The sequence below is a fragment of the Pocillopora verrucosa genome, chromosome 10 (genome assembly GCF_036669915.1).
Source record: "Pocillopora verrucosa isolate sample1 chromosome 10, ASM3666991v2, whole genome shotgun sequence".
NCBI lineage: Eukaryota > Metazoa > Cnidaria > Anthozoa > Scleractinia > Pocilloporidae > Pocillopora > Pocillopora verrucosa.
The window spans coordinates 5,427,559-5,445,794 of NC_089321.1; the positions used below are offsets into that span (position 1 = coordinate 5,427,559).

The following is an 18,236-nucleotide window of genomic DNA, read 5'->3' on the forward strand; positions in this document are numbered from 1 at the left end:
TCCGAATATTATTCTTTTTTGTTTAAGAAATTGATAGATAAGACCAATAAATTTCAGGAAAATGTTAAGAAAAGATGTCCTCTTAGGATTAAACTTTTTTTCCAAGATGAAAATAAATTCTTCAGAACCATGTACGTTTGCATGTAGGGGACACTTTGTTCCGCATAAATGCAAAATATGCACCTTTGTTTCGCTTGAAACAATAAACCAACATGGCGGCACGGAAAAAGGATGGCGCTCCTGATTGGAAATACTACGAATCTCTCGATACTATTGCTCTCTTTGAACCGGTCAAGCAGTATCTGCTGAAAAACTGTAAAAAGGTTAGTAGTCATTTTATATGTTCTAGGTTCAAACTGAAAATACATCGTGCTATAATGTATTACAATCGTTGTCAAATAAATTAGATTCGTGATGAACACATGGCTCAATTAAATAGTAGTTGGAGTCGATAGTGCTCACACTGGATTTCCCGTAATCGTGTTTTCTTTTCCAGTATGTGCAAGTGGAACCACCTACGAATAAAGCTCTCGCTACACTTACAGCACAGCTGCTACAATTTCAAGAAGTACGTATGTTTATTATGACAGGTTACAAAAGTTCACTGTACATCTTTAACATTCTACATTGGATAACATGAAAATCCATCTAATTCTAGAAGCTCTGGAGTATTGATGTTCCGTTTTTTTATCTTGGTTAAAAGAGTTAAGTTACCAAAAATATATTTAGGTGAAATAAATCAGTTCAAATGCTAAATTAAACCAAGAACTTTTGTTAATACAGTAATTACGTTAATTAAGGTGAAATGAATTTTACGTTGTATGTTTCCGATTGATCGATTTTATAAATGAACATTTTATAACTCAGAACAATCGATCATGACACGATCTTGGGTATGAAACCTTTCAATTTCTAGGACTAGAAATATAATTCTGAATTGTTGTTTGTTACATATTTTTGTGTTGGCTCCTTATGAGCATTTGATTTATTATCAAAACATGATCGAATCCCCAATTCGATTAGTAATTCTTGTTCTTTCTCATTATCTATGTGGTTTTCTGGGAAGAGGAAGAGATAATTCAATTTTGGTGGCACTAGTATGTTTAAATTGAATTATAATTCAAGTTATCAGAGTGGTTTTGATTAAGAGATGTTTGACTAATACTAATGAGAAAGTAAACTCAATGACAAATCAGAAGAAAGGAAACTTAAGTGCCTAAAGTGTGCGAAAACAGAAGCCACCAAGTTGTGATTAGTGTAAGTTTTGTATCTGATTGGTTGAGACTTTTAGAACAATCATAGAGCAAAGTAAAGCAAAACAAATGCAATCTCAGATTACTTTTGACACTCAATGTGAAAATTGCTCTCTTGGCTACATTGTGCAGTTCTGGTAGTTACATAAAACGGTTATGATTCCTTTTAATGGTATCTCAATCATGGTTTACTTCTTCAAGGATAACTTTGGCAAGGATGTTAGCAAGCAGGCACTTTTGACTAAACTACCAGTAAGTTTACTTCTTTTTTTTTTTGTTTACTGTTCACTTTTGTTGTTTTTATACGTTGTATTTGTTGTAATTTTTACCATCATGTGATGTTTAACATAAGTTATGTTTTTATTTCTGATGTTTCAGATGAAGATGTTCATGGATTACTCTTCAGGTGGAAGTCTATGTGTTATCTTTGCAAATGTATTTAAGACCAAGATGGAGCAAGGATGGTGAGTTCTTCATTCAGGACTGAGTTTCATGTACATGTTCATTTATATGTGAAACATTAAAAAATCAAAAAGAAAAATTTAATGAAAAATACCCAGAATGTTTCTGTCTTAATCAAACATATAACATGCACCAATACTTAAATGTGGTGGATGTTAGATTCTTTCAATAATACCTTGTCTGACTCAGTCATTTTTCCAATCTTTTTCTTTGATACATGCAGGAGGAGATTTGACTTCCAGTCTCCATCACGAATGGATAGAAATGTGGAGCTCTTCTTGAACATGGAAAAGGCATTGAGAGAGGTAAATGTACAGTCAAGTGGCATGATCATACAGTTATTCTTTCCAAGTCAAGATTCTTTCCAAAGTCTTCCATTCTTTTCTGATTTTTCCATTGTTGTTGTTTTTATTAGGCTAAACTTTTGAGCGTGCCAAATGTGTTCATTACACCAGAAGTGGATCCACGACTTGCTGCCAAATTAAAGGATATTGTTAAGAGGCACAATGTAAGAATTTACAATAATTTTAATCTTTTCACTCACAGAATTGATTGTTTGCTAGATTCTTCTTACAGTTGTAATACACTGTCAAGCAGACAAATTAAGAAAAATGAGAAGATAATTCTAATCAGTTTAATGAAATTGTCTTGATATAGCTTCAAATTCTCACCAGTAGCCTTAACCCTCGATACCCTTTTTTTTCCAGGGTGCTATAACAGAAGACAGATCAGAAGCAAGTCATGTTGTTTATGGCCCTCCTCCACCTTTTCCTGAAGGTTTTTACTTCTTTGTTGTTGTATTTCTAGACAGTTAAAGTTCTACTGATCTCAGGCCTTGTAGCCTGTAACCTGAAACGTCAGCTTTAGAACTCTTTATGGTGGCCAATTTACGTTATCAACTCAGTTGATAATACTAAATTACCCTCAGCTGTTAATGTTATATGATTTCTTAACAAGTTCTTTCGGTATTTACTGTATTCCCATTATAATTTATACCCACAGAGGAGTGGCTGAGGCCTCTGCTAAGACAAGACAAACAAGTTCTAGTACATTGGTGGTATTACCCAGACAGGTTTGGAAATTTCTATGCCTTGACAATTTTATTTGCTCTACCTTCTAATTACTATGAGTACAATTTTTTAAAATAAATGTTTCATTTTCTAGCTATGACACCTGGGTCCCATCAAGTGACATCGAAGATGAGCCTCAGCCAGAGCCCCAACACCAGGGACCCTGGCAGGTAACCAAGTAATGCACTCACATGACAATCACCCATCCGAATTTTACTCAAATTTTAACCCCAAGAATGTGTGTTGACTTTGACAAAGGACTACTGTCTATAAACCATTTTTGAAGTTCGCTGTAATTTGTTAGTGATTCACAGTGAACCATTCCATTGGCTCTTCAACATTCTCAATATACTTGTTTATGGAGTACCTTTTTTTCATTTTGTTGGACAAAGTAAAAAAAGAAAAAAGTTGGCACATTTGATTTTCTTGTACACTGTACATACAGTATACATGTACAAACTGTGTGCTCTTGAGCAAGTCCTAAGCATGAACTGCTGGCAGTAAAGATCATGAATGCCCATTAATTTAAGTTTGGGAATACAGGTATTTGTGTAAACTTAGTTCAATATTAATTAAGTTTCAGTGTAAGTACTTTTTCTCCCTGACATTTTATAACTTAAGTGAGTATTCTTTGAATATGTTCAGACATGTAACTTTTTTTTTGTTAATTTGTAGGTGAATGCTCGTTGGTTGACAGATCTTGATGTTTTCAATGAGTGGATGAATGAGGAAGATTACGAGTTAGCTGATACAGATGGCTCTGTGAGTTTTGGTCTTTTTTTTGTGTTCCTGCTAAAATACTATTTATAAGAATTGTCATGTACACATATCTGTTTGTTCTTTGGGCCACTCTTAAAACATTGCATTTAAGTAAACTGGCAAGTAGTGAATTACAACTACTGAATGTTAGTTTTCTTTTTCTTTGTTTTCCTTCTGATTCTCCTTTTTTCGGAAATGTCAACTTACCAAATTTTTGATGTCATATACATGTATATGCAAATGTATTAACCCTTTAGCTCCCAAGATCTCATTAGTAATTCTCCTTACTATCTCCCATACAGTTCTTGTGATGTTAGTTTGGAGGATTTAGTATTGGATCATTTTATAATCCCCTAACTGATATTTTTCTTTATTCTCATCACTTGTCTGCTTGATATTGTTTTGATATTGTAAGGAGAAATTTTTTCTTGGTCACTTATGGGCGTTAAAGGGTTAAAAATGCAAGCTCATGTATACATGTACAGTACTTCCTTAGGCATTTGAAATGAGATTCAAAAAATTAAATTATGTACAGATTTTTTTATTGTGCCTGTAACTGTATTTTTCATTTTTTTTCGTCTCAGGGCAACAAAAGAGAAACATCCCCAGCATTAGGTTAGTACATGAGTGCTACATGTACATGAATATGAGTTAGAGGCTGGAATACAAACAGCAGGTTATGCAAAGTGGACTACTTATAAGATTCAGAACATTTTATGTAAAATTATATCCCTCTTGGCTGAACTTTGCACATCCATAAGTTTCTTCACAAAATGCTGATCACTATTTTTACTTTGAAAGACTGAAAACTATCAGTCAAAGAGAGAGATCAAACTTCTGACTTCCACTTTTTGGGAACCGTCAAGTTAATAACAATATTTTATGATGTTGATTTGAAGTGTTTGTTTCTGAACAGGAAAAACAAGAAGAAAAAGCTTAAGAACAGGTGCCAGTTCTGATGAGGTACATATATGTTTGAGTTCTAATCATCTAGCCATATTTTCTATGTGTCTTCCCATCACACCAGTGGCTTTTTTTGGAGGAAGTTCCTTTTGTAAGGGTGCAAGAATGAGTGCAAAGTATACATGTAAAAGGAAAAGTACGCCCCATAACCCAGTCCTGTGCATTAATTTGCCCACAGGAACTGGGTTTTGAACATAATTAGCAACCATTACATTTATTGTTATTCGTTATGTAAGGAATTCAATTGCATAATGTATCACTATGATTTTGCAGGGCTCATTATTTTAAACTTTAGCTCAAAAGAATGATACATGTGGATATAGCAATACAATGTAATTCAGCCTTCTTAACCTTTTGATAAGAGGAATCACAAGACCATACCTTTTTATTTCTGTGTGTATCCATTACAAAGCTTTTTCTTTTCATTTTGCAGCAACCAGGCAGTCCTGATGGAGGTAATTCTGGGAATACTATTCATTCGTTTGTTTTATTTTATTTATTTATTTTTTAATAATCACAAACCTGTGGCCTAGATAAGGTTCCCTCTCTAAATGACAGAATGCTTTTATCCATAAAGTAATGAAAAATTGTTAAAAGGGTTTGATACCTGCAGATATTCATTTAAAAAATGAGCAATTAAAGAAACAAATTATTTCTTTTTACAGGTTATGTGAGGGCAGTTAATAAACCCACTTGTAAGAATAATCCATTTTTCTAAGATTACATACACCTACATGTTTTTTTACATTGCTAAACCTGACTCTCTATTTGAAGGGAAATCTAAGAAAAGAAAGAGATCCCCATCACCTGATCTAAAGAAGAAAAAGAAAATGTAAGTCGACTTTAATTTCAGAATGTTAACTTTGATGTACTAAATAAGGATAATGTCACTTTCTGATACAGGTATACCAAGCTTGGGCTTAAGCTGAGCTCAAGAGCCACAGGCTACTTACTTTTGCATTTGGGTGGCTTTCCTAAATTCACTTTTATGAAAACTTTTAAGACCAGGACATATCAGATTTCTGAGAGGAAACCTGAGGGACTTCGGGTACCTCTTGAAATAATACAGTCGGACACATATCTCTTCAGATTTCATTTCTTTTGAATATGAAACAGTATTTTAAAGTGATCCAAGAATTGAGTAATGCGGAAGAATATATTTTCTTGATAGAGTGGGACCAGCAAATCCGAAGAAAAAATCTGGAAAAGAGGAGGAAAATGACAGGTACTTCACAGATTGATTTCATTTGGAATGTATATGGAAATGAAGCTAACAATTTGAGCATCTTAGTGTCAAGTGAGGGCCATCTAACGGTTTTCTTCGTTTGTTTTAGTGACGATGCTACTAAAGATCTTCCTGATCCATCACCCATTCCCAATGTAAGTGGTTATCTACACTGTCTCACCTGTTTTTCAAGTTAGAGTAAGTTCACAAAACTCGAAACTCGACTCGAGCGTCTAGATGCTTGACTCGAGCGTCTCGATACTCGACTCGAACGTCTCGATACTCCACTCGAATGTCTCAAAACTCAAATCGAGCGTCTCAAAACTCGATTCGAACGTCTCAAAACCTTATTCGAGCTTCTCGATACTCGACTCGATCCTTGATCCTCGATTCTCGAAGTTTTCGAGGATCGAGAATAGAGAATCGAGTTTTAAGAGACTGTCAGCTCACTTTTGAGCGGTACTGACGTTTTTTTCCTGATTATAGGTTGAAGAAGTCTCTGCTTCGAGTACCTCAGGTGAGAACACAAACAACGTAGCAAGGTTACGTATCATACTGATACCAGGATTATAATGTTGAAATAAGAGAGGAAAACAGTTCATCAGCTAAACAAATAAAATATATGAAAACGCAGATTTAAAAACATTTAAAAGTAGTTAATGTTCACTTACTCTGAACATCTGTGCTTTTATAGGCTCCAAGGGAAAAGAAGCTGATCTACAACCTTTGAAAGGAAATTCATTGACGGACATCTCAGATTCAGGTTAGACACTAGTACCAATAAAGATCTCGTCGTTCTCCATCCCTCAAGTATTGTGTACCTTCACCCAACCCTCCCCCCCCCCTCCTCTTATAAACATGAACCCATCCTAAGGCAATTATCCATTCCCAGTGTATTTAAGCAGTAGACCGCGCTTTTCACGTTTTTTCGTGTTCTCTCAACACCCCAAGTATGTTATTACGCGATAAAACGCTAGAAAAGTGCTTTTTATTTGCCTTTGTAAAATTTGTCATTTCTTTTGGTAGACCTGTCAGCAAAATAAACAGTTGCTTAGTATATTTGGGTTAATTCATACATGATATCAATAATGATTCCAGTCACTTAATCTTGAATTTTAGACTAAAGAAGCTTTCGATCTTAGAACTTAAAAAGGGGCTTATGACAAAGACTTTTCCCGCCCTTCTGTATTGACGTTCCCAGCGCTTACTCACCTTTGCAGCTATCTTTTACTGCTGTAAAATTGAAAAGAAATTTTTACCCTTCGTCTTCATGACCAGGAAAGCCAGAGGGTGCCGATGTGGAAGAAATGGAGACCGAAAGTCAAGCGGATACACAGGTATGATGATACTTCTTTCAGCTTTTCTTTCTATCAGGTTTTGCCTAGTACATGTATTTGGGTCTCTAAAGAAAGGGCTTTGCTGTAGTGATTATTTAAAATCCTCAAGTTCGTCATGTGCAACCCTTGTCCATCGTCTTCATCCACTGTCATCTCATTTCCTTTTTGGTTGATGCTTGCCCCTCACGGGTTTGGGTAGCTCACGAGAAAAGCGCCTTTCTTTTTTCGCGTGACGAGTGCGAGGCAACTGCGAGGAAGCATGAGGAAAGCGTGCGTGATTTCTTTCCTCGTCTTGCCGCCATACCGCCCCCTACGCTCCATCTTAAAAACATCAAAGAAAGGACGCTTTCTACGCAGGTAACCCTGGCAAAGGAACATGTTATATTCTATTGTAAAGCTGCTCAAAGTCTCTTGATATCATGTGGGAAGTTTGATACTGGCATTTGAAATGCCCCTATATATTAATTTACCTTTGAACTGTTAAGGATCAACCCGAAGACAGTACAGAGCAGTCTGCGCCTGCCTCACCTTCATCCAGCCAGACGAAAGATGGAATCTTCAAAGAACCGCTTGTCCTGCAAGACACAGAAGCTCACGATGAGAACCTTACAGAGCAGACGCATCACATCATCATACCCAGTTACGCCTCTTGGTTTGACTACAACAGGTATGAAAATGAATTAACCTGTTTTTTTACTCTTTTCCTGAACTCATATTTTTATGCTGAACTGTTATTTGTGATCAAGGCAGCTTAGTCTACTTGAGTTGACTATTGTTGAACGATGCCGAGCAATTTTTCGAGACGAACCGAGTGAAATAAAGTCGGGTCAGGGTTTTTTTACATGTATGAAGAGACAGTTGTGGTGCGTTGAAGCAGTACAGATACATTCGTCGAGACCTACTAGAATACCGCCACTGTATCTACGTTCTACTGAGGTACAACTGCGTGTACTTGGGAGTGACGAGTGCTACTACAAATGCACGGGTGAAAATTATAGAACAAGTGGATGGATGACTGGAACGCAGTTAATATATGGTGCTTGAAAATTTTTTTTTTCAAATAAATGCGATTATTTTTTCATTATGTATCTCTTTTTCTGTACAGCGTCCACGCCATTGAAAGAAGAGCCCTGCCGGAGTTTTTCAACGGAAAAAACAAATCCAAGTCTCCTGAAGTGTGAGTAACTGAGAGGGAAGGATTCGTCAACATTTCGATTTAAGTGTGCATGTACACTTATTATAAGAAAGATTCACAGCCGCTCCATGCCTCTTTCATTAATTTGTTTCTATTTTCGTACTTCGTAGTTTCAAAAATCTATTGCTATCCAAGTTTATGGACAAGGGCAGCATTTCCCTTCCAGTTTTCGTGCGTTTTCTGCGTTTAACCTCACTTGACAGACTAACCTAAAGAAGGGAGACCAGTCTGGGCCAGTTCTTTTGCGTGTTTTGAATTTTTTTAACAGAGCCACACCAAGGCTTCTGCATCTGGAAAATTTACTTCAACTCAATATTCTTAAATTTAAATTGTTGAAATTCGCGTTTAATTTCTCTATCCTTTCTCTTTCTTTGTTGAAAATTGACTCTCCTTAAACTTTTTTTGTTTTTATTTCCTTATATTTATATTTTATGACGTGCATGGTTCAGTTTGACAAAAGTTTTGTTCGTCGTAAAAAATCACAGCTGTGCTGTACTTTAATTCCGTTATTCGCACTTTACAAAAAGGGTCTTTGTACACGAGATTTGCCATGGGCCCGCCTCTGAAACTACCATGTTTCAGTTTTGAGGATTTATTGATTCTTGAATGTAGCATTTCGTAAGAAAGAACTTAGTTTATTAATTCTGAAAAGTTTTTGTTTTATGCTGGCGAAAATTTTGAAAACATGAGTAGACACTTTCGAACTGCATGTGATGACAAGTTAATGTTAGATAGCGAACAGTTTGAACCCGGGAGTTGCAATTGATTCAGCGGTGTTGTTGCTTGGGTAAGGTGAGTCTTGAAATGGTTTGTTGTTAATGAAAGGGCATGAAATTTGACAAACTTTTAGGGATAACTCTCCAGAGTGGAATGAAGAGTTTATATGTTTCTCGTATCAATGTCCTCCTTGTAAGTCTATTGTTTTCTTCTTTAAAGGTATCTGGCTTGCCGAAACTTTATGCTCGATGCTTATCGACTGAATCCAACGGAATATCTGACTGCTACTGCTTGCCGGCGGAATCTATGCGGTGATGTGTGTGCGATTGTGAGGTAAGTAAGAACTGATATCTTTGTTTGTCAGGACCATCCAGTCTCTCTTGAATCATGTTGACTGAAATGAAATACGTTTGAGGTTCTCAGAAGCGCATCCATTGGGTGCTTCTCTCGTTCAATACCTCCATTTCAAGTTGAAATTTGGAGTGTTTGATTTGTAGTGGGAACCCGGAGAAAATATCCTCAGAGCAATGAATGAGAACCAGTTACAGAGTCAACCCATATGTGACTCTAGGGCCTAGAATTGAACCTGGATCACAAAGATGAGAGGTAACCCCCTCTCAATATTGTTCCATCCCGGCCAGCTCCACTTGCGCCAGCCATACCCCCTTCCCACGTGTGACCTACCGACTCACCGTTTAATATGCATCGTTACTGTTCGTGAAGCCTGTGCTTCCTATTACACGGATTAGGGTTGACACGTGCTTTCCTCTTATTCCAGGATCCATGCCTTCTTGGAGCAGTGGGGTCTGATCAATTATCAAGTAGACGCAGATGGACGTCCGGCGCCTATGGGGCCACCATCTACATCTCACTTCCATGTGTTAGCAGATACTCCTGCGGGTTTACAGCCTTTGCAACCTGCGAAAGCACAGGTAGTAACAAAAAATCATCCATAGACAGCAGATAAAAACGCTAAAGTGATCGGGCTTCTTTTTTGCCGAGCGTTTCTCGGAACTTTATTAAAGGGATGCACCAGAGGGGAGGACAAAATTTAGAAAATGATTGCTCTGTGGAGAGAGTTAATTCTGTTCTACCAACGAACGGAATTCTCTCTATGAATGATCTGATCTGGCCGGCCTGCTCTCACTGTTGATACTGAAATGCTCATCGAATGAACCAGTTTTCTCTGTGTACGCCTTCCCTTTTTCCTCGATCGAAAAACACGTTTTCAGAATGAAGAAGAAACCAAATCAGGGCATATTTCATCGGATTACACGTATACAATATTTAATCTGATTTAAAACACTTTCCAACGCCTTTTTTGGCGATACTAAAGGGAATGTGATCTTACAGAGACCAGTTAGCTTTTAAAGGTTACCCTGGGAACATGACCTATGTGAGCATTTCAGTTTCCTACCTTGATATTCTCCTAACTGTACCCTATCTGCTCGATTTTGCCCAGATTCCTGCCTCCCAACAAATCATCCAATTCAAAGATGACCTGGGAGGAAAAGAGACTTATAAGAGCGGTGTGACAGGAGCAAACTTTGGGTAAGATACCGAAGATTAACTAATTTGTTATGGCTTGGCTTGCAGCAGAGACATAACGATCATATCCATGGTTAGCCTGCGTGGAAATCGTTTCCACTCAAGTGAAGACATGGCACGGGGAGAGGCAAAACAAAAACAAACAAACAAACAAACCTCCCCACTCCCCGTAATTTTCTCCTTATGATGCGTTTGGGCGGCTACCTCTTATTTCAAAAGACTGCCACACAGGCTAAATCATGGTCATAAATTGAATCATAATTATTCGATCAAGATCTGTCGTAACGGGCATCATGCACTTTGTTGACTTGCTTTATGTTTTTCCTTCGTCTTTCAGCCTTCGTTCAGACCAGTACCTATCTAAAAAGAGCCAAAAGGTAAAATGGCAGAGTTTGCTTTTATGACGAGGAGATCAATTTGTCTAATCCTTGTTTAGGAAATGTTGAAATGTTTTACTGTGTCCTGCTATAGAGCTACAATTGCTATCTTTTTCACCGTTTTGTCTAACGTGGCCTGACTTCCTCACTGGGCATATAAAAACGAGGGTGGAGGGGTGGGGGAAAGGTTAAGACCCAGTGTTCTCGCGTAGAGTTCAGGTTTTGCTCAGAATGTATTCCTGTCAAAGTGTAACACACTATGACTGCTTCTGTAAGTTTGCTTACTCAGTTATTGTGTCTGCAGCATTGCAATTTGTCTTTTTTTGTGATTATCATGCAGGCTGCAACAGCCACAAAGGAGTGGACGGAACAAGAGACACTCCTCCTTTTAGAGGTACTTTCACATGTCCATGAAATGTTAGCTTGTTAACTCCTTCCCACCGATATAGAACATCACAGGTTTCGGGAGCCTTTTTTTTGTCTTTGTGGTATTGTGAATCCTCTCGAAGACTTTAGCGGTTGAAAATATTTCAGAAATGTGTTATTTATACAAACTGTACATGAAGGTGGTCTCGTGCTTCAATCCTCTCAACGATCCGAAAAATTTACTGTTACCCTACAGATTTATTCAGGACTCGGCGCAGGTACTGTTATGTCGCTTGGGTATCAATCAGTCCAGTCGAACGGGCTACGGAGCTTGTACATTCGCTAACCCTAGAAACTGTACCAGAGTCAGTTTCAAAGAAAAGTGCATATAAAGATTTATTTTGATGATGTATCCTTTTCAGGGCCTGGAAATGTTCAAAGACGACTGGAACAAGGTGGCTGAACATGTCGGAACACGAACTCAAGATGAATGTATCTTGCACTTCCTCAGGCTTCCGATAGAAGACCCGTACCTTGAGGATGTACAGTTGGGTAAGAGTCTAGATGCAAAAACAGTTGTGATAATTTATGGCGCTGTGATTGGTGCAGAAAACTCGCGTTACTTTCTCACCTAATCACATTCAAAACTAGAACCAAGCGCGACTCGGTCAATCGCGTTTCCTGCGCATCAAGCAGTTTGCCCGGTTTTAGTCTGACTTCTCATGGACTCCTTGCGATACTGATTTTTCTTTCCTCTGATTGATTAGCTGTTGCTAAAACTTTGGGTTTGGTTTTTTATGACATGCAGTCGAAATGCGCTCTAATATTCACCATCTGGCCAGTGGACTTGGTGGATAATTCGCTATCTAGCAGATAGCAAATTATGGGACAGTGTTAATTCATTCTCCGAACCTGACACTTTGACACTGCCACTGGAAAACATTTACAGGTTGAGATTGCGTGGAATTGCGAGAAGGATGTTGCATTATAAATTAGATATTGGTTACTTAATTGGAGGTGTTTATAATATCCCTCGCTTTTTGGTTTTGTTCAAAACTTTCTGTGTTATGCTGGTGCTTTCGACTGCTTCCCTAAAGTTCGTTGAACGACGGAGATGCTCAAGCATCACTTTGATGTTAGGTGTAATAGTACAAATGTTGACGATGTGGGTGTAAACTCAGTTTAATTCACCCCTATTCATTGTGGTTCTCATTTTTTTAGGTCCCTTATCACACCAGCCCACGCCGTTCAGTCAGCAGGGTAACCCTATCATGTCTACTGTAGCTTTTCTTGCTTCTGTTGTGGATCCTCGGGTCGCCAGCGCTGCTGCTAAAGCTGCTCTAGGTGGGTAGCTGTTCAATTTAGTCTGTTATTTTGGCCAAATTAACAGTCCTGGTATGAGATAAGTATTTGACTTTTCTTTGACGTTTCTGCATTCTTTTGCGGTGTGTATTTTTGTAAGTGATTGTCACGCAAGGGTGGATATCATTGCTTGCCATTGCAAAACCTTCCGCGACGATGGTCGAACATTAAATTTGAAACACAATTCTTTTTGTCAACAGAGAAGTTCTCTGAGATGAAGGACGAGATACCGCAGTCAGTTATTGACAGCCATGTTAAGAATGCTGCAAATGCACGAGCGGAGAAAGTGAAGCAAGAAAACTCGGACGAAAGCAAAGGTAGCATGGACTGCTTTCAATCTCCTTAATGTGTGGTTAGGTATTTGAGCTTACACGTCGAAAATTTGACTTTTCTCTTACACACCACACTGCATAGCAAAACTGATCGTGCAGCTGTACACAAATCCTTTAATTTTCCTTGTGTTATTCAGAAGAAACACCGCAACCTATGGAAGTGAATGGAAGCCAGGGAACTGTCCCCGAAGGAGGAGAGACACGAGCTCAAGATGCAAAGGTCAGAGTTACATGAAGTTGAATTTTAAATATATTTTTCTTGTAGTTATCGCTTATTTGGGAACGTTTTTGAAGCCTTTTGACTTTTTCCGTATCTTCGTTGTTGTTTTTGGTTCGTTTGTCTCCTTAAATATGAAAAGCGGGGAACCTGTTCGTCCGTTTGTTTGCCTGTTTGGTTTGTTTGATTGTTTGTTTACCCTTTCGCCGTACCCTTACCTAGTCAATACAATGTACTTGCGCTGAGAATCTCAACGAAAAAAAAAACTGTTTCAATTTTGATTGAACAATTTATAACGAATGGATAATATCCTCGAGGAATCCATGAGGTGGTTCGCCCTGTTTGAGGATGTCCTTATCAGCATCAGCAAGTTTATCTCGGTCTGTAGTTGTACTCCGACCTCTGTCTTTACAATTCGTATATACGATGTTGTAAATAATTTTTGTCAATCTTTATGTTTCTCACCTCAGGCGGAAGAGTCTTCCGAGCCAAGTAGCCAAGCGCAGAACGGCGAGAAAACACCGGCTATAAACGAAGAAAACATTGCGAAGGCGGCGGCTTCAGCCCTAGCAGCCGCTGCAGTCAAAGCAAAGGTACATGAAACTAAAGAACGATCATAGGTGCTCTCTATTCTGATCGGCACAGTCGATAAGGCGGCCAACTTTAGTTTGTAGGCAACATGCCAAACGTTTCCTTTAAGTAGGCGTCTGAAAGCAAGGCACCTCAGATTTCTGAAGATTTGAGTGTACAGCTTTAAATCACACCGACCTGTTCTTAAACAATCGACAACTTTCCTCTTTTGACTCCAATCAAGATGGACCCTGTCCGTTGATAACCAAACTCTACATCATAATGTACAATGTACAATGTAGCTACAAAGTGGTTTTCGATTACGTGCACACTAAGTAAGCCGTGATCAGTGTTTGAGACGATTTTTATTTCGTTAAGATGTCGATGACCTCATCCACTAATGGCTCTGTTTCCTCACAGTGACAGACTATTTCATAGGATATCCTAACACCTCGAGTTTTGTCAAAATGTTCTGCCATGTGGTATTTAAATCACCTTTGTGCTCACCGTTTTCTTCTGTATGATATGATTAATATTTGGAACTATTGCTCTTTGTTCGTCTAATCTGTTTCTGTCGCGGTTGCTTCTCCGATAGCATCTGGCGCAGGTTGAGGAGCGGAAGATTAAGAGTCTTGTAGCGCTTCTTGTGGAGACTCAGATGAAGAAACTGGAAATTAAACTGCGCCACTTTGAAGAACTTGAAACCATCATGGACCGTGAACGAGAAGCGGTAAAGCTGTTTTTTAATTGTTAAAGTTAATTCAATAAGGAGATTATTTTGAATACCATTCCTCTGTATCTACCATTAATCATTTCCAAAAAGGGTTGAGTACAAAAAAGGGACAACGTATTGTCTTCAGCAATCAAATTAAAAAATGCAATCTATTATTTAGTTTAGTAATTCTCCTAAACCCTTGACCCCTTCGAGAGACCAGCGTCCAATTTCTTCCGACAATGCCTCCTCAATGACACGTTAAGGTCACGACAATAGAGGAAACGATCACCAGTGACAGAAGCTCCTGATTGTTAAACAAATTCTCCTTGTCAGCATCCCTGGAAATATATAGTGTACCGTTTGGAGAATATTTGGTAATGATGTTAGGGTTAACTGAGCACTCCTCATTCCTGGGTTGTTGTTGTTCTTTTTTTCGGTTTCGATGATTCGTTTTCTTATTTTGTTTAATTGTCTGCGAATGGGCTTCCCGCGTAATTATGATAAACATGTTCTAATAACAAATGAAAGAATTGGATCTGTTGATATTTTTTGCTCGTGATTTTTCCCTTCATCTTTCAACTTTTTTTTTTGGTTTGGGGGAGAGTTTTGCCTGGTTAGTGCTAGTCCCGTAGCACAAATTTTGCCGGCTCGCGTTTCTCACGGCCTTCTACTAAGGATCTCTAGCAGTTAGGAAGGCAACGCTAAGGAAGACGTCAATTTAAAAATGAACATATAGTTACAGTTGGAATCTCGTGAACGACTGTATGTGTTTACCATCTCTTACGGCGCCGCAAGTTAACCTCAGCATAACGTCTGAGCGCGGCGCTGAGTTCCAAATGGAAACTTAAGTAAATTGCCGTCGGGGTTTCCTTTCTCGGACCACGAAAATTTTGATGATTTCACGTTGCTATTTTTCAGAGGACGGCGAAGAAATGTACGCTGTTTTAAAACGCATGTGCCGAGCTATTCTGCTCATTAGTTCTTTTATTTTACCACGTCCTCGTTGCCGTCGCCGTCGTGATTTGCTAAAGGTCCCACACTTCTCGCGAGGGAAGAAGCGCTGATGCTGAAGTGCTAGAAATAAGGGCCTGCTCGTATTGACATAGGAAAAGGATTCAACTGATTAGAGACATGTTCCTAACGAAACAGTCCGCAAGCAGAGCGTGCTCCTGTTTCATGGACAGACACAGCTCCTCTTGTTCGACTCAGTGTGCTTGTGGCTCTTACTAACCACTCTCCATGTTATATTTTCTCACTAGTTGGAATATCAGCGTCAACAGCTACTTGCTGAACGACAACAATTCCATCAAGAACAACTGAAGGCCGCCGAGCTGCGCGCTCGAGCTTCTGCCGGTCACCTTTCCCCGTCAGCTGCCTCTCCTGCGCAGCTGCAACCACAACCACAGACATCCCAACCTCAGCTGCAGATCCCACCACAGCAGCAACAACAGCAACAACAACAGCAGCAGCAGCAGGCACAGGCACATCAACAGCCAAAGCTTAGGCATTCGCAGCAAGCCCCGCCCACGGCTCCTCATCCAGGTGCCACCAGCCAAGCGCCACAAGTCGCCAGCCCCGCGCCACAAGGTAGGAAACTCACAGAAAAAAGAGGGAGCGGGTCAGTAAATCTTGGGGGAAAAGAAATCTCGTTTTTTAAGAATTTTAGATCAAAGAATTTTAGATCAAAACGTAAGTCTTTGAGGGTTCGTTTGAGCTATCGTGGGTAAGTTTGAACCGACAAGGGTGTGTGTTGCTTGAAATGAGGAAGTTTGTCTGAGAACTTTGTAATTTGTTGCAAAACGTGGTTAGATAGACTTTTTTTGGAAAGTTTGTGAAAAGATCAAACGTGATTGGTCAAATATGATGCGGGAAATCTGTTTTCTTAGAGCAAAATGTCAGGAATGTATTTTCAAATACATATTCTGAAAAAACTTTTAATGGCTCAGCTCACCATATTATCTACAGGCTTCGTAGAGGTTCCGGAAAATCTGGAAAGTCATGGAATTCTATTTTGACATTTTCCAGGAATTGAAAGTCCTGGGAAAAGACTAAAGGCCCTGGAAAGTCCTAGAAATCTGCTTAACTCAAGAAATAAAATTTTCAGAATTTGCGTTATAAGAAATATTTGTTGACTGCAAGGAGAACTGATTTTGAAATCTCGGTAATGAAAGGGTGTAAGGCGAAATTTGGAGTCCTGGAAAAATTAATCCGAGTCGTGGAAAGGTCTTTGAAATTTGTTTCTGAAAAAGGGTACGAATCCTGTCTCAATAGCTCAGTGTTTGAGCATCGGATCGTAAAATCAGAATTTGTTTTCGTTTTCCCATGGTCACGACAAGACAAAAGAAATCTTTCTGTAAGGATAATTTTTTTTTTAGTTGCAGGTAACAGTCAGCCTGGCGGATCCAATCCACCGTCCGCCTCTGCCTCACCAGCTCCAGTAATGAATCCTGGCTCTGTTCCTCAGATGGGCTCCCATCCTCATTCTGGCTGCAGTACCCCGGTGTCATTCATGGGATCGAATGCTGCCTCCCCTGCATCAGCCCCGAGTACCCCCAGTAACGCCCCCTTACCTCATGCTGCCGCTGGCCAGGTGGCTCACGGGCCTGCTGACAATGCGGTTTCGAGCCCAGTTCCCCCGAACCAAAGCATGATGGATTAATAACAAAAGAGAAAAACATTTGTCAATTGTTTATTTTCTTTGATGCTAGTTTGTGTAGTTTGTTTCTTTGTGAAGTATTAAAACGTTTTATACTATTGGTATCATTGGTAAAGTTTTGAACGATACCCCAGACGACTTACAGCAGGCTTGTAGCATTCTGTATTTTGTAAATTCTCTTGTATTTTAAATGTATAGTTGAACCCCGATAACTCTAATTTTCCGCAAACTCGAAGCAGAACTGATGTCCCTTGGATTTGCCTCATATATTGAATGTAATTTTAACCCCGATAACTCGAAAGCCCGCAAACTCAGAACGATTTTTACTTCCCTAACTCAACTAAGCCGTTCCAGTTTTTTGTGCGTGTGTTAAGTCTCTTTCTAGCGTTTTTCGTGGCTTGGTAAAAGAGCTAACTTAAAGGAGAACTGAAGTCCAAATTCATGTAATTTTTTTCACCGTGTATCGTACATTTATGTATGATGGAACAAATTTCCGTCATTTTTTTTCCCTCTAACGACAGTTTTCATCCAGAAAACGAAGGGTTTTTAGTGATAATTGGCTCGACATTTAACTGTGGTACGTCGGCTCAGAACACGAATGTCAGCGGTTCTTTTTGTAGCGTGTGACGTAGGTTATGGGGATGAAGGTAAACACAGCAAGAAACAGGCAAGTTGAATTCAGAACTGCGGCTTGCTCGTGGGAAAGAATTTGTGGTTTTCCAGGAGTAAAGATTGTGCAAGGTGAAGCAAAAAATGATTCAATCGCCTCTCATATAAGAAAATTGGTCTTCTGTCCAGGGATTGTGTAAGAGAAAAATATTTTGGCTTTCGTAACCCTGTGTCTCTGAAACGTAGTTACGTGTCCAGATCATGTGCGGCGCATCTTTTATACTTGGATTGACCTCGATGTTTTCGGAATAGGGTCTCCACTTTAATTTTTCTTACATACTGGTAATTTAAGATATTTCATCTTCCATTCTGTTTCCCATTTTTTGTTATTTACCTTTTTTAACATTAGTTTGCAACGCGTTTGTAGTCTGGATTTTGCAATGGCATGTACGATAACGCACGCTGTTAACAATGTCGCAAGAAGTCCAAAACGAAATAAAATT

General features: G+C 39.0%; 1 protein-coding gene across 1 annotated transcript; it reads left to right on the forward strand.

Moving 5' to 3' along the window:
• Positions 1-193: 193 nt before the first annotated feature.
• Positions 194-17,228, forward strand: LOC131773371 (SWI/SNF complex subunit SMARCC2). Its single transcript, XM_059089353.2, has 34 exons — positions 194-323; positions 497-568; positions 1,455-1,505; positions 1,632-1,717; positions 1,939-2,020; positions 2,131-2,223; positions 2,423-2,492; positions 2,718-2,787; positions 2,880-2,955; positions 3,461-3,547; positions 4,129-4,159; positions 4,461-4,507; positions 4,941-4,962; positions 5,282-5,339; positions 5,679-5,732; positions 5,842-5,887; positions 6,219-6,249; positions 6,427-6,495; positions 7,011-7,069; positions 7,555-7,736; positions 8,175-8,246; positions 9,201-9,314; positions 9,760-9,913; positions 10,444-10,532; positions 10,867-10,906; positions 11,247-11,300; positions 11,695-11,824; positions 12,494-12,616; positions 12,835-12,951; positions 13,104-13,186; positions 13,654-13,776; positions 14,349-14,483; positions 15,728-16,055; positions 16,844-17,228. Exons 1-34 carry the CDS (start codon positions 213-215, stop codon positions 17,125-17,127), a joined length of 3,243 nt encoding a protein of 1,080 aa, XP_058945336.2. The 5' UTR covers positions 194-212; the 3' UTR covers positions 17,128-17,228.
• The last annotated feature ends 1,008 nt before the right edge of the window (positions 17,229-18,236 follow it).

Bases quoted from the DNA above. Each gene is read 5' to 3' on its own strand.
- LOC131773371 (XM_059089353.2), top strand. From the start codon at position 213: ATGGCGGCACGGAAAAAGGATGGCGCTCCTGATTGGAAATACTACGAA. The intron at 6,250-6,426 runs GTGAGAACACAA...GTGCTTTTATAG, and splicing joins CTCTGCTTCGAGTACCTCAG to GCTCCAAGGGAAAAGAAGCT. The intron at 13,777-14,348 runs GTACATGAAACT...CTTCTCCGATAG, and splicing joins CCGCTGCAGTCAAAGCAAAG to CATCTGGCGCAGGTTGAGGA.